A 13,937-nucleotide genomic window follows, 5' to 3' on the forward strand; every position below is an offset into this window, starting at 1 on the left:
TATATGCAATTTATAACTAAATATGTGTTATATATGTATATATATGTATATTTGGAGAGACAGAGATAGAAAGGGAGATGGGGGGGAGGAGAGGGAAGTGAGAAAGAGAGATTCAGAAAGACAGAGACAGAGAGACTGGGAGAGAAAGCCAAAGATAGAGACAGAGAGGGGGAAAGATAGAGATGGGGACGGCGGGGCGGGGGGGGGGGGCGGGAGAAAGTGAGAGAGACACGGAAACAGAGACGGAAAGGAACAGAGAGATAGAGAAAGAGAAAGAAGGAGATATAGCCAGATACAGGGACAGAGAAGGGGAAAAGATAGGGTTGGGGCGGTGAGATAGAGACAGAGAAAGAGAGACACAGAGATAGCCAGAGACGGAAAGATGGGAGGGGGTATTGTCCACTGGGGCGGGGGGCGGGGTGCAGCAGGAGTTGTTTTCATGTATTTTTGTTTTCCCATCAGCTTGTCCTGAAACCTGGAGCTTCCTGTGGGATAACCATCCTTGCCCAGCCCTATTTTCCAGACACACTCAGTGCTATCGATTACTCTGCTGCAGTGCCCTGGCTCACACCCCGTTCCATTTGGAGGGAACGCTAACGGGAGTGGGGCGGGGGAAGGGAAGGAAGAAGGCGGGGGGGGGGGGAGGCACAGAGGGAGGGAGGAAGAGTGAGCCAGCTGCTGAGAGAGCCCAAGCAGGAAACAGGAGACAGCGAGCCGCCGGGCGTGCGCTCTGCAGAAGCCGGTTCTATAAACAGCCCTCTCCTAATAAAGCGATGGAGCGCCCGGCCTCCCAGTAATAGTCGCCGGCTACAGACCGTCAGCCCCGGCCGCCCCGCAGCCCAGCCACCCAGCGCCGCCCCTTCCCCTGCAGCAAGAAGGGGACTGCTCTCCCGGGGCCAAAAAGAGAGGGGTTGGCCGAGAGAAAGAGAGAGAAAGCCGTCCTGCGGATCCCACAAGATGCCCCGGGTAGATGCAGACCTCAAACTGGACTTTAAAGATGTCTTGCTCAGACCTAAGCGAAGCAGCCTCAAAAGCCGAGCCGAGGTGGGGGCCGAGCCTGAAGCCGCGCGATGCTTGTGTGTGCTTTGAGTTCTCTCTCTTTTCCTTTTCTTGGTACCTAACGTCAGAGTTCTGTAACATTGCTTTCCTTTCTGGGATTCTTGAGCTTAACGCTGGGTTCTTCCCCCCCCCCCCCCCCCCCCCCGGACCAGATGTTGCCAAGGTCAGCAAGTTTCCTTGCTAGGGCAAGGAGAATGCTTTAGGGCAAAGAGAGACAGGGGAGAATGGGGAGTTCTTATTTCTTAAGAGCAGGGTAGGGGTGGGGGTGGGAGTGGTAAGGCAGATGGAAGAGGAATCGAGAGTGGCCCTGCCACAAGTGAGCAAAGTAAGAATTGTTTCATCGGGATGCCTTTGGACAGGACTTTTATGTCTCTGTATGTGTGTGTGTGTGAGAGAGAGAATGTGTGTGTGTGAGTGTGAGAGTGTGTGATTGTGTGAGAGTGTGTGTGCGTTTTGCGTTGCTGCTGTTCTCAATATTGAGGGCTGCTGCTGCTGACTCCACACTTGTGAGTCCCTGTAGTTCTGTGACTTCGTAGATGTCTTTGACAAGGAGCTCCAGATGACATTCCGATTGCCTGTGGAGCCGGTGGGCCTGGTAGGGGGCTCTTTCTGCTGGGGTGTGGGGGGGTGTATTTCCATTCTAAATATAACACCAAGGAATCAGGCAAGCCTGCTGTTGGGTGTGGGGGAGAAAGATCCCAGCAGGTGGTTGCGCTTTTTGACATTTCTCCTTGGGGTGGAATGAAGGCCTTGTAAATGACTTAAGGGGAAAGAAGTGGAAGGGCATGGATGGTTGGTATGGTAGCCTGGCTGAGGAAGGGGACAGGTCACGGAATGGACAGGTTAACTTATTCTTTGTACATAGTGGTGGCGACACTTTGTGACAATAGTAGCTTAAGAAATTGGACACCATCACTGAGCCTAGAGACATAGGAGTAAACAGAGCAAGCCAAAGCTTGCTCTATAACAGTTTCAAAACCAGAAGCCTGAATACCTGAGGCAAGGACACATACCTGCCTGCCCTGTTGTCTGGGGGGCACCTGGTACTACCATCCAGAGAGCCTTATCCCAGCTGACTAGGGGCAGCTGTGTGCTTTTGCCCATGAATGAGGAGTAAAGTCACCTTTGTGGAGTAGCAGGGCTGGCTGGTTGGCTGGGGTGTGGTGCAGTGTGGTACAGGAAGAGGTTGGTCTAGAATTAACTCTCGCCACTCTAGCTGGCAGAAGCTTGGTACCTTTCCTTGCTGGTACCCTTCCATAGAGCCAGGGATGGAAAAGACTTTGGTGGGATAAGCTGGGCTTGCCACTTGGCTCGCATGATAGGCTTTCGGGGACCCAGGGAAACTTCCCTCTTCCCCGTTTTTACTCCTCCCCTCCCCCTCCCCCAGGCCCTTCAGAAATCTCATCCACCTCCAGGCTGAGGCCTGACATTCTTTTAAGGGATAAAATCTCTTGGATTTCATAACTGGGGATCAGGGTCAATCATGTGGCTAGGAGAGGTAATGCCATTCATCACTTATTCGGGAACCTGTTCCATGCCGATATTGGGGTGAAAATAGCTGAGATCAGCTATTTTACTGGATAATGGGAAAAAGGAGAGAGTGTTGGGGCACTGAAGGTGGCACTGAGGGATATTAGGGGGACACTAAAGGGAAACAGTTGATTACACAATAAATGTTCTGGGAGCTAGCCCTGATGATGGGGCAAGAGGCATTGTGAGAGACGACAGGGCAGAGAGAACAGAGAACCATCTGGCTTGGTCAGGCACTCTCAGGCTTCTGGCTGGCTGGGCCCCCTGGGGCCTCCCTGTTTGTAGAACAAATTCCAAGTGTGATTACTAGAATATAACAGGTGTTGCCTATTCACGAAACCCCAAATGTAGCAAATGACTGGGCCTCTTAGTGCCTAGACAAGCCTGCTTTTTGGTGCTTTCCATTTCTACCCTTGTCTTGTCCTTGGCCTCCCAATAAGAATATTGCCTAGGCATCACTTTATATGAATCACTGGGAAGGCCCAACAGCCTCCAGCTGTAACATCCCTGACATAGGAGTCATCTAGCCTTCTTTGGGAGGCCCCTAGTAAGGATCACTGCATCATTAAAGGAATCTTAGAGAACATTTAACCCGACCATCACATTTTGCTGATGAGGTCCACAGAGGTTAGGTGACTTGTCCAAGGTCACACAGGAAGTAGAAGGCAAAAATTTGAACCCATCCCTTCTGGGTCCAAATCCCATCTTTCTCAGCCCCCTTTCCACCAGGTAGAAATGTCTACTTCTTAAGTCAGTCCATTCCATTTTTGGACAACACCAATGATAAGGGAAGTTTTTTTTCTTCCGTTAAGCCTAAATTTTCCTCTTCCCATCAAAAAATTAGACAGATAAGGCATTTATTAAGTGCTTACTGAGTGTCAGCCATTTTGCTCAGTGTTAGGGATACAAATACCCAATAAAACTCCCAAACCCCAAGATGGTTCTTACCCTCATGGAGCTTACATTCTAATAGAGGAGGACAAAAACATAAATGGGAGCTGGGAAGGGTGGAGAAGGAGGAGCCTTTTGGAGGGTGAGTTGAGCTGAGAGTGAGTGAAATGAGCTCAGCCCACCTCAGGAAATGGTGATCCTGGTCTGGGACTCACCAGTCTAGACAACAGGTCTAGGGCCAGGAGCTGGAAGGGGACGTTAGAGGTAGTTTTGTCCAAGCCCTTCACTTTACAGGTTTGGAAACAGGGAAGTGACTCTTCCAAGGTCACAAAACCAGCAAGTAGCAGACCCTTGGCTTCTGGGATGAGACAAGAAGCCTTCCCTGCTCGCTGTGTATCCAGACGCTGCTGTTCTTCAGTGCCTCAGAGTAGGGGTGTAGCCATTTCATCATGACCAGGGTTCTTTTTAAATTTTAAATCCTACCCTACATTTCTGACTTCAGTCCTCCTTGCCTTCGATCTGGTCTTTGGAATGGCATGGTGATACTTACTGATGCATCATCCCTGGTCTGATTTAGGAAATCTGGGATTCCATGAGGTGTTGAAACAAACTGATGAGTCCTTTTCACACCAAAGGAGCCTGGGTTTGAGAGTGCACTCCTCTAATGGGGAGCAGACCTGGGGGTCATATCCTAATTATTCCTGGCTTAAAGGCCTCAGGGAGATCAGATCATAGTCCTTTGGTGAACTTAATTTTCACCCTAGCACTGGTATGGGGTTGCTCCCTATTTAACTAGTGCAAGTCACTTAAATTCTCCAGGCCTCGTTTTCCTCTTCTGTAAAACCTGTGGGTTAGACTAGATTGCATGTAAGGTCTCTTCATCTTCTAAATCTATGATTCTGTGGGGCAGCTAGGTGGGGCAGTGACTGGCCTTGGAGTCAGGGGGACCTGAGTTCAAATCTCACCTCAGATACTTAGTGGCTGTGTGACCCTGGTCTAGTCACTTGACTCCAAATGCCTTAAAAAAAATCCAGGGCCCTCTCCAGTCATCCTGATATGTATCTCGCCACTGGACACAGATGGCTCTGGAGGAGAGAGTGAGGTTGGTGATCTCGTACAGCCCTCACTTACTTAAATCCAACTCAGTACAAGTCATGACATCTGTCATGGTCTTTGAGAATGAAGGACAAGTGTCTTAATTTACATAATGAGAGTTGGAACATAAAGCTGCTTGCAGCTCTTAAGATCCTGTGATCTTTTAAACTTCTAGTTGGGCCTCAGAACTGCCTGAGACTTCTTCTGAATTTTGGGAACTAAGGGTGATAACTTCCTGGGGGGTCTCTCTAAACTACATATCCTTTAACCTATACTATCCTAGGCCAGAATCTCTTTTAAACACCCAGGTTAGATGGCACCTCAGTAGGCACTTCCTACAGGGCAACTGGGCACAGAGCTATTTGAATGAATACTTGTCTCCCCATTGACCTTAAAGGCAGTGAGTTGATTAAGTTATGTTCCTGCTTAAGGGACCTAAATCAGGCTTAATAGCTGGAATGTGGAGCCTTGTGGGCCTCCTCCAACCAGAGGCCAACCACTTCATATTAAATGTCAGCATAGTTTCTTAAATGCCACTGATATTTTAGAAGTAAATTATTTCATTGTTCATCTCTGTGTATTAAACTAATAATAATAATAGTTATCATGCATATACTGCTTTGAGGTTTGCAAAGTATTTTACAAATACAATCTCCTTTCATCTTCACAACAGTCCCAGGAGGTGGGTGCCCTTATCCCCATTCTACAGATGAGGAAACTGAGGCACAGAGAGGCTGAGTGACTGGCCCAGGGTCACATAGCTAGTAAGTACCTAAGGTCAGATTTGAACTCAGATCCTCCTGATTCCAAAGTCAATATTCTATCCACATTTATAAATGGCCTGAACAATGCAAGACACTATTAATAAATTATCTCATTTACTCCTTAAAATAAACTACTTAACAAGGCATGTGCAACAGGTATTATTATCCCAATATTATGAAAGAATAAACTGAGGCTGAAAAAGATTAAATGTTCTATCCAGGGATACAAATATACTAAGTGTCCAAGGCCAGATTTGGGGCATTTAGGTGGCACAGTGGATAGAGTACCTGACCCAGAGTCAGGAAAACTCATCTTCCTGAGTTCAGATCTGGCCTCAGAAGCTTACTAGCTGTTTGACCCTGGACAAGTCACTTAACCCAGTTTGCTTCAGTTTTCTCATCTGGAAAATGAGTTGGAGAAGGAAATGAAAACCACTCCAGGATCTCTACCAAGGAAACCTCAAATAGGGTCAGAAAGAGTTTGATGCTCCTGAAACTACTGAACGACAACAAACAAGTGCCTAAGTTCAAATTCGAACTCAGGTCATCTTAATTCCAAGTCTGGTTACCTACCGGTTGTACTGCTTTAGAACAGAGATTAATCACACATACCCAGACCCTTAGTAAATATGTAATGGAACAATTCCCCAAGAAGGAAAAAATTCATCTTGTATAAAGGTCTGGAGATTATCAGGGCTTTGTTGCCTTTTCCACATCCAGTTCTGGTTTCTATATGTTGCTAATAGTTCTTGGATTGCCAAGGCAAAACTTCCTATGATATCGCTAGAGTGCACAGCTCGAATCGAACTATATGAATCTTTTCGTCTTGTTTTTTGTTTTTCTAATAGCATTTTATTTTTCTCCCAATTACATGTCAAGACAATTTTTAGTATTCCTTTTAACAAGATTTTGAGTTACAAATTTTTCTCCCTTCCCTCCCCTCTTCCAAAAATGGTAGACAATTTGATATAGGTTCAAATATATGCATCTTGAAAGTATAAATGCAAATTTAGTTTTTGAAAGACTGTTTATTTAGGCCAGAACAACTAAATGGCAAAACCATTCTCTGTTCAGATCATGGCTAACCTGTTCATTAGTTGTATCTCAGAACTTGTCTCCTCATGGCAGTAGAACCAAGACTATGGATGGAGAAGGAGATAAGCTGACACATATTTATGCAATTATGGGATCTTACTTCTCTTCATTGATTGTTTGCTTTTTAAAAAAAAACCATTGGTGTGTGTTATATATGGTATTATTCATTCTGAGGAGGAATGAGCTTGATGTGGAGAAACCAGGCAGGTGGTTGGAATGTATACTGTCTAAAAATCTTTTCAGCCTAATAATAAGACCCAATAATTCCTGTGGTTAGACTGGCCACCTGCATAGTGAGACACTCTCTCATCTAAGTGGATCTCTCTTTTTACTGAACAGACTTTGGTGACAGAAATAGATATGCAATCACTGTATGCAAAAGCGGTGCTCTCAATATTCATTGTGAGCTTATTGGTCTGAGCTAGTCCACAAATTTTTCTACCTGGATGATGATCTTGAAACATGAAATTATTTTCAAATGAAAGGGAGAGGCCAGGTGAAAGGACAAAGAGACTCTAAGTATGTGTTACTAAAAAATGAATACTCTTGCCAATCCATTGGGGCATGGGGAACTAAACAAGTTATGGAATGTGATGAATGTGATGGGAAACCATTGTGCTATAAGAAATGATGAAGAGGATGGTTTCAAGAAAAACCTGGGAGGACTTATATGAATTGATGCAAAGTGAAATTAACAGAACCAGAACAATTTACACAGTAACAGCAATACTGTAAAGATAATCTACTAGTGGGGCAGCTAGGTGGCGCAGTGGATAGAGCACCGGCCCTGGAGTCAGGAGTACCTGAGTTCAAATCCGGCCTCAGACATATAACACTTACTAGCTGTGTGACCCTGGGCAAGTCACTTAACCCCAATTGCCTCACTAAAAAAAAAAAAAAAAAGATAATCTACTATAAAAGATTTAGTAACTGACTAAGACAATGATCCGCCAAAATTATAGAGGACTCATGATGAAATATGCTATTTATCTCCGGATAGAAAATTTCTGGACTTAGAGCACAGATTAAAGCATATTCTTTTTTTTTTCTCTTTCTTTTTTTACCATCCCCCCAACATGGCTGACGTGGAAATATGTTTTGTATGACTTCATATGTATAATAGGTATTGCATTTCTTGCCCTTTCAATGGGTGTTGGAGGGCATGAGGGGAAGGAGATAATTTGGAACTAAAAATAAAAAGAAAATTGAGTTTAAAAAAGAAAATGAAAAAAAAAAAGAAAAGAAAAAGAATACTTTTGGTTTAATTAAGAGCTATAGTGTTAGTGTAGACTTGGTTCCAAGGCATTATAAGAGCAGTAAAACCATCTCTGCATTTGTTCAATAATTCTTGGTATCTTCAGCATGGCATCTAGGTGACTGAAAAAAAAAGCTGCAAATGATCACTTTTTTCTAGGAATTATAGGTTGGCCAGTTGCACGTTCTTTTGTCAGTGTTTTGCTGAGTGGTGTGATGGTAAATGTTTAACAACTGGCTTCCCAGAAAAACAACAACCCCAAAACAAAATTAAAAACCTATACTCATCTAAAACACAAATTTAATCTGTATTATTAATTTTTTCTCCATTTCTTGAGTCTATACAATCAATAAAACAATCAATCAAGCCCTGGTTGGTAGAATTTGCCTTCCAAGGCATAAAAGCTCTCTCTGAAAATTTAACAGTTTGCCCTCTTGCCCCAGTTTGAGATAACTTCAACATATCTTCATGTGATCCCTCTTGGTGAGGCTACTACTGTGTCAATCATATTGGAGGTTGCTGATCTCGGGATTGGAAAGCTGCCCCCTAATCATGTCACCTCAGAATTCCAATAGAAGGAATGTCCCTCCTCTTCACCTCCTTGAAATCTAGAGGGGGTGTATATAAATATAAGCATTCAGATCTCTGACTTATCATGGGACCAACTACAACTGTGTAGAGTTAGACTCATAAGAGTAAAGCAGATGAGGAACTAGAAAAGATAAACGATTATGTGGAGATGATGAAACAGTTATTAAAACATCTGGGTATGGATGGGGCTAGTTATGAAGGAAGTGATTTTGAAAATGAACCAGTTTCAAAAGAGGTTTGGCAAAGACACTGGCAGGGAGAATTGTAGGACAGCCTGGTTTGGGCAATGTACAGAATGGGCAAGGGCAACAGATGGTCTTTCAGAGCCAGAATCAAGTATATGAACTAGGAAGTGCTAATCTAACTAGGTTAGATTTGGAAAGTTAGGAAAAGAAGGGCCTAATAGCAAAAGGCCCTAATACCTCTGATTGGGAGCTTCGTTTTGTGCCAGAACATTGTTTTTAGTCTGTATGAATCTTTTGAAGAAGTCATTGTAGCAGACTCAGCCAACAGAGATGATTTCAGCTTTTAACTTGGATACAGCCTGATGCCTTTTGTACTTGGTGGTATACAAAGAAGATCCTTTATTACTCTGTAGAAAATCAGTTTCTTAGCACCAGAATGGATTCACTGAATCATGTTCTTCATTTATGTTCTGCCTATTCCCCAACCCATCTCCACTAAATTCTTCATGCTCTGAACAAGCCACGTGGGAAAGCCCAAAGAGGACATGAAGAACTCACTTACCTTTTCATTTTTTCCCCAATAGGTAGATCTTAAATGCAGCTTCACATTTCGCAATTCCAAGCAGACCTACTCAGGGATCCCTGTCATTGTGTCCAATATGGATACAGTTGGTACATTCGAGATGGCAGTGGTGATGACTCAGGTAATCTGTTGGGGAAGAAGGATCTTTCTCTTTCTTCTCTGTAGTTGGGAACTGGAAAGTTGCCCTCTGGATGTTTGTAGGTTGATATGAGTTCCAATGAGTGTTTGATCAGCCAGCTGCAGATGCAGCAATGGTGGGAGGGGGAGGAGAAAAGAATTTCGTTTATTTCATTTGGGAAAGTAGAGTAGTTCCATTGGCCATGGTGGTTCTTCTCCTGGTCAGAAACTTTAGTGAGATCAGCTCTTCACTCACTGCAATCAAATGAAAATAAAGGTGATACATTCAATGGGGAACCATAAATCAGCATCCCTTCTTTTCCTGCCCATGTTTCATAAAAGCTAGTTTGGGGAGCTTGAAGTATTAAGAAGCTAAATTTCCTGGTTGACTCTAGAGAGAAGAGCTATGATGTCAGGATTTAAAGCATAGGCTTTTTAGTTGCACTTTAAATAAATCTATCTTTTAAAAAACATTTTGATAGTGCTATCAGAGTATCTCTTCTGGTCTTGTGGGGTTTTTTCCCCATTTATCTTGGACTTGAAATGTCAATTCAAGATGAGAGATAGACTTGCCACCCCACCCTAACCTCTTCCAGGAAATGCCTCTCCCATTCAACTTTAGTTACTGTCATTCTGAATTAGAACAACTATACACCCCTTGAAATTTTTTTCTTTATTTCTTGGGCTTCTTACTGCACAACACAGTGCTTTGCACATAGTAGACCCTTAATCAACATTCCCTTGACAGTAATGACGTTGCACATGATTGTAAATCTATTTTGGTGGCCAAAGTGAAAAGAAGGAAAAGAAAAATCTTTGGCTAAAAAATGATATTTCCCATAAATCTAGTCACAGGGGTTACTGGGGCTTATCATTATGATTAAGGTGAAAATTTTTTTTGAACAATGGCCATACTTAGCAAATGGAGTTAGAGTCATATCATTAAAATTATACCAGTGACCTTAGAAGTCATTGAACATAACCTTCTACCCAATGTCTTAGATAGGTAGTCATCCAATAATTTAATATTCCCAGCAATGGGGTATTTTCATTGTCATATAAAGTCAAGTTGACAAGCATAAGCACCTACATGGACCAGACATGTTGCTAAGCTCTAGGGATTCAAAAAAAGGCAGGAAACAATCTCTACTCTCAGAGAGCTTCTTGAAGCCCTTTAATGCTTCAAGTTTTTCACAACAAACAAGTGAGGTCAATAATCCAAGCATCATTATTGTAATAGCTAACATTTATATAGCACTTATTCACCATCAGACACTGTGCTGAACACTTGACAATTATGATCTCATGTGATCTTCACAACACTCCCGGGAGGCAAATGCTACTATAATCCCCATCTTACATTTGAGGAAACTGACTCAAACAGAAGTTGAGTGACTTGCCCAGAAACACACAACTAGTAATTATCTGAGGCTGGATTTGAACTCAGGTCTTCTTGACTCCAGGCCTGGTGCTCTATTCACTTCTCCACTTAGGTTATCATTTCTATTTTTAGATGAAGTGGCCCATTCCAATTTTAGACATCTTATTGATACAATGTCTTCCCTATATTGACTTGAAATATGGCTCCATATAACTTCTTCCCTTTGGTCTCTGTTTTGTCTATTGAAACCCAAAGACCAAGTCAATGAGTCAACAATGTAGCATGCCACCCAAGCAAAGCACACACAGTGTTAGGCTTCATTAATAGATGATACAATCCAAAATAATGGAAGTAATATTTACACTGTGCTCTCTACAGACCACATTTGGTTTATTTAGTTCAGAGCTTAAGATGTCACATTTTAGGAGACATGAGAATATCCAGATGAAAGACAACCAGGATGGTTAGAGGACCTGAACTTGGTCAATTCAATTCAATAAACTTTTGTTAAGCACCTACTATGTGCCAGGCACAATGTTAAGGATATAAAAAGAAGCAAAAGAAAGTTCCCCCCTTAAGGAGCTTACAATCTAATCTTGTAGCCATGCAAAAACCACTGGAAGAATATCACTATTGAAAAGATGGGCTGTTATTCTTGGCATGCCATTGGAGTTCTCCCTTCTTTGATATATCTCCATGTCCTCAAAGTGATCACCTCCAGGGTGGACTTTTTTTGGTGCACTTAATCTATTCCAGTTGTTCTTCCCACCTGTTTTCTTTAGTGCTGTTTCCACTTCCTAAGGCCTCCTGGCCTCTACAGAGTTCCTACTATCACACCACACTTCCTCTAACAACTCAACTCTTCCAGGTTTATGTTCAGTACAAGGAAGAGCTTCTTGAGAACCAGCCTTGGGATCAGTTACCAGGAAAAACACAGCTAATGCTTTGTCTTGGTGCAGCCCTTTCTGGACCGTGGGTTTGATTTAGAAAGAGAATTAAAGGTTCCCTTGACACAGGGATGATTGCCTTGGCCATTTGGTCCATTGGTGACATGGAGTCCTGAGCAGGAGATACAGAATCTCTGATGTCAAGGCCTTATTGGCCTGGTTATAGATGCTAATCTCATCGAGGGTGCTGTCTGATCAGGACAAAATTGCAAGCATGGTTTTATGAGTGTCATTACTTACCCAGACACCTTAGCTAACCATTACCTTCTGGGAACATATTCAAAGCAAGGTACATGTGAGTGTCAGGAAAATGGATTCTCCGAGGTTGTGAGATAATAACTGCCATATGGGCAGGAGGAAAATGGGCTGACTTGGCTTTTAACCCTAATGGTGTTGTTTTGTTTCCCAGCATGCCATGTTCACAGCAATTCATAAGCATTACACCCTGGAGGACTGGAAGCTGTTTGCCACAAATCATCCAGAATGCCTGGAGGTATGATCACATCATGATTATTGATCATTTCTATTGGGAAGAAAAGAAACCTGGGTTTTCAAGGGTATCTAGATTAGAAAGAGATTTTAAATGTAGTGTGTGATGTTTTTATGCAGAAAGCTGGCTCAAGTGGAGTGACATGTGCAGTTCTAAGGGCTTGGGTTAGATGACTTTCTGGCATCTCAATTCTGGGATTCACTTTTATGATTCTATGATCTTATTGCTAAGAGATCCTCCAGTGGTAGACTCAATTAAGCAGGCAGACAGTGATGCCTCCTGGGAGAGTAAAGACCTAAAAATAGAAGAAACTAGATTGATTTTTTAAAAGGGATGGGGGAGAGCAAAGGAAGACAGGTATATATATATATATGTATATATGTATATATATATGTATGTATGTATGTATATATATATATACACAAATACATATATATATGTATGTATGTATGTATGTATTGTCTAAGCAGCTGACAAGATCCCAACTAAGGAAAATCTGGTAGAGGTAACTATGTTCTACTGCTAAGATGGAGATGTCAAGAAATTAAGAGAGAAAAAGAGAGGAACAACAACCTGCTGGAAGGAAGCAGAGAAGCACAGTGGAAAGAGCACTGCTTCTAAAATCAGAGGATCTGTGTTCAAATCTTGCTTTTGACACTTAACTATGTGAGCATGAGTGAGTCACTTTGCTTCCTTGGACCTCAGTTTAATCAACAGTACAATGAGGTGATTGGACTAGATTGCTTCTGGGGTCCCTTCTGATTTTAGATCAACATTCCTATGATGGATCCTGTGAATAATAATTGTTCTAAAGACTGGAATCCAAAGATAAACTCTGTCATCAAAAGAGGGATCTATTTTCAGGTGTGTTCTGATCCAATATGGAATCACCAGCAAACTGTTCAAATAATTCTTTTTTTTTTTTTTTTTTCAGGGCAATGAGGGTTAAGTGACTAGCCCAGGGTCACACAGCTAGTAAGTGTTGTCTGAGGCTGGATTTGAACTCGGGTCCTCCTGAATCCAGGGCCAGTGCTCTATCCACGGTGCCACCTAGCTGCCCCTAATTATTTTTTTAATAGATTAAAGTGAGTAATGTGGAGTTTTGTATGACAGAGAAAACTCCTTACCTTTTTTCCCCTTGATAATCCTATTTTGTGTATGAATGTATATGTGTATATTAAGGGGGCAGCTAGGTGGTGCAGTGGATAAAGCACTAGCCCTGGATTCAAGAGGACCTGAGGTCAAAGCTAGCCTCAGATACTTGACACTTACTAGCTGTGTGACCCAGGGCAAGTTATTTAACCCTCACTGCCCCACAAAAAATAAAATGAGACTGGAGAAGGAAATGACAAACCATTCTATTACTTTTGCCAAGAAAATCCCAAATGGGGTCAGGAAGAGTTGGGCACAACTCAATAACAACAACAATTTTGTAACAATACCTGGAATTCCTACCTCCCCAGGTAGTTGTAGATAATGTATGGAAAGTGATTTGTTAATATTAAAGTGCTATAGAGATTTGGAAAGGAAAAATGACTCGAGTAGACAAAGAGAAAATGGCCAGGAATCAGTATCAGAAGAGGAATTAATATGTGGTGGTGTTAGAACAGAAACAATGGGGATAAAAGTCAGATGGGACTGAGTCACCTTAAGGAATCCAGTCATATACAATAGAAGGCACTCGTGTTTCTTAGAAAAAATAGCTTGGCTTTCCCTTGTGCCATTAATAGTTTTGAAAGGGAAGACTGGGGAATAGGACCTCTGTTTCTGGCCTGAAACTCCAAGGTGAATCCTATCTTAATATAACTTCTGAATATAAAAGCAGCAACTCCTTTCAAGCAAGAAAAAGCAAGTATGATGGAAAAGGAAGGCAGACAGGACCACCTCTGCTTCCTCTTTCTTCATTCCTAAGGGCTTTTTGTCAGTGGTTTCTGAGACAATGCTAACAGAAAAT

The 13,937-nt window shown here is 42.6% G+C and overlaps 1 protein-coding gene across 3 annotated transcripts in view; it reads left to right on the forward strand.

Moving 5' to 3' along the window:
- Positions 1–662: 662 nt before the first annotated feature.
- The window catches only part of GMPR (guanosine monophosphate reductase), an 85,880-nt gene continuing 72,605 nt past the window's right edge, over positions 663–13,937 (forward strand). Inside the window, exons 1-3 of one of the 3 annotated variants that reach the window (XM_043964848.1) lie at positions 663–1,044; positions 9,050–9,169; positions 11,903–11,986. In XM_043964848.1, coding sequence (XP_043820783.1) covers positions 958–1,044; positions 9,050–9,169; positions 11,903–11,986 — 291 coding nt within the window. In that variant the 5' untranslated portion in view covers positions 663–957. Of the gene's footprint in view, positions 1,045–1,336; positions 1,385–1,536; positions 1,655–9,049; positions 9,170–11,902; positions 11,987–13,937 lie in introns of those variants that run through there. The other 2 variants (XM_043964849.1, XM_043964851.1) reach the window with 2 other exon arrangements.

This window comes from Dromiciops gliroides, chromosome 1 (assembly GCF_019393635.1).
Source record: "Dromiciops gliroides isolate mDroGli1 chromosome 1, mDroGli1.pri, whole genome shotgun sequence".
Taxonomy (NCBI): Eukaryota; Metazoa; Chordata; class Mammalia; order Microbiotheria; family Microbiotheriidae; genus Dromiciops; species Dromiciops gliroides.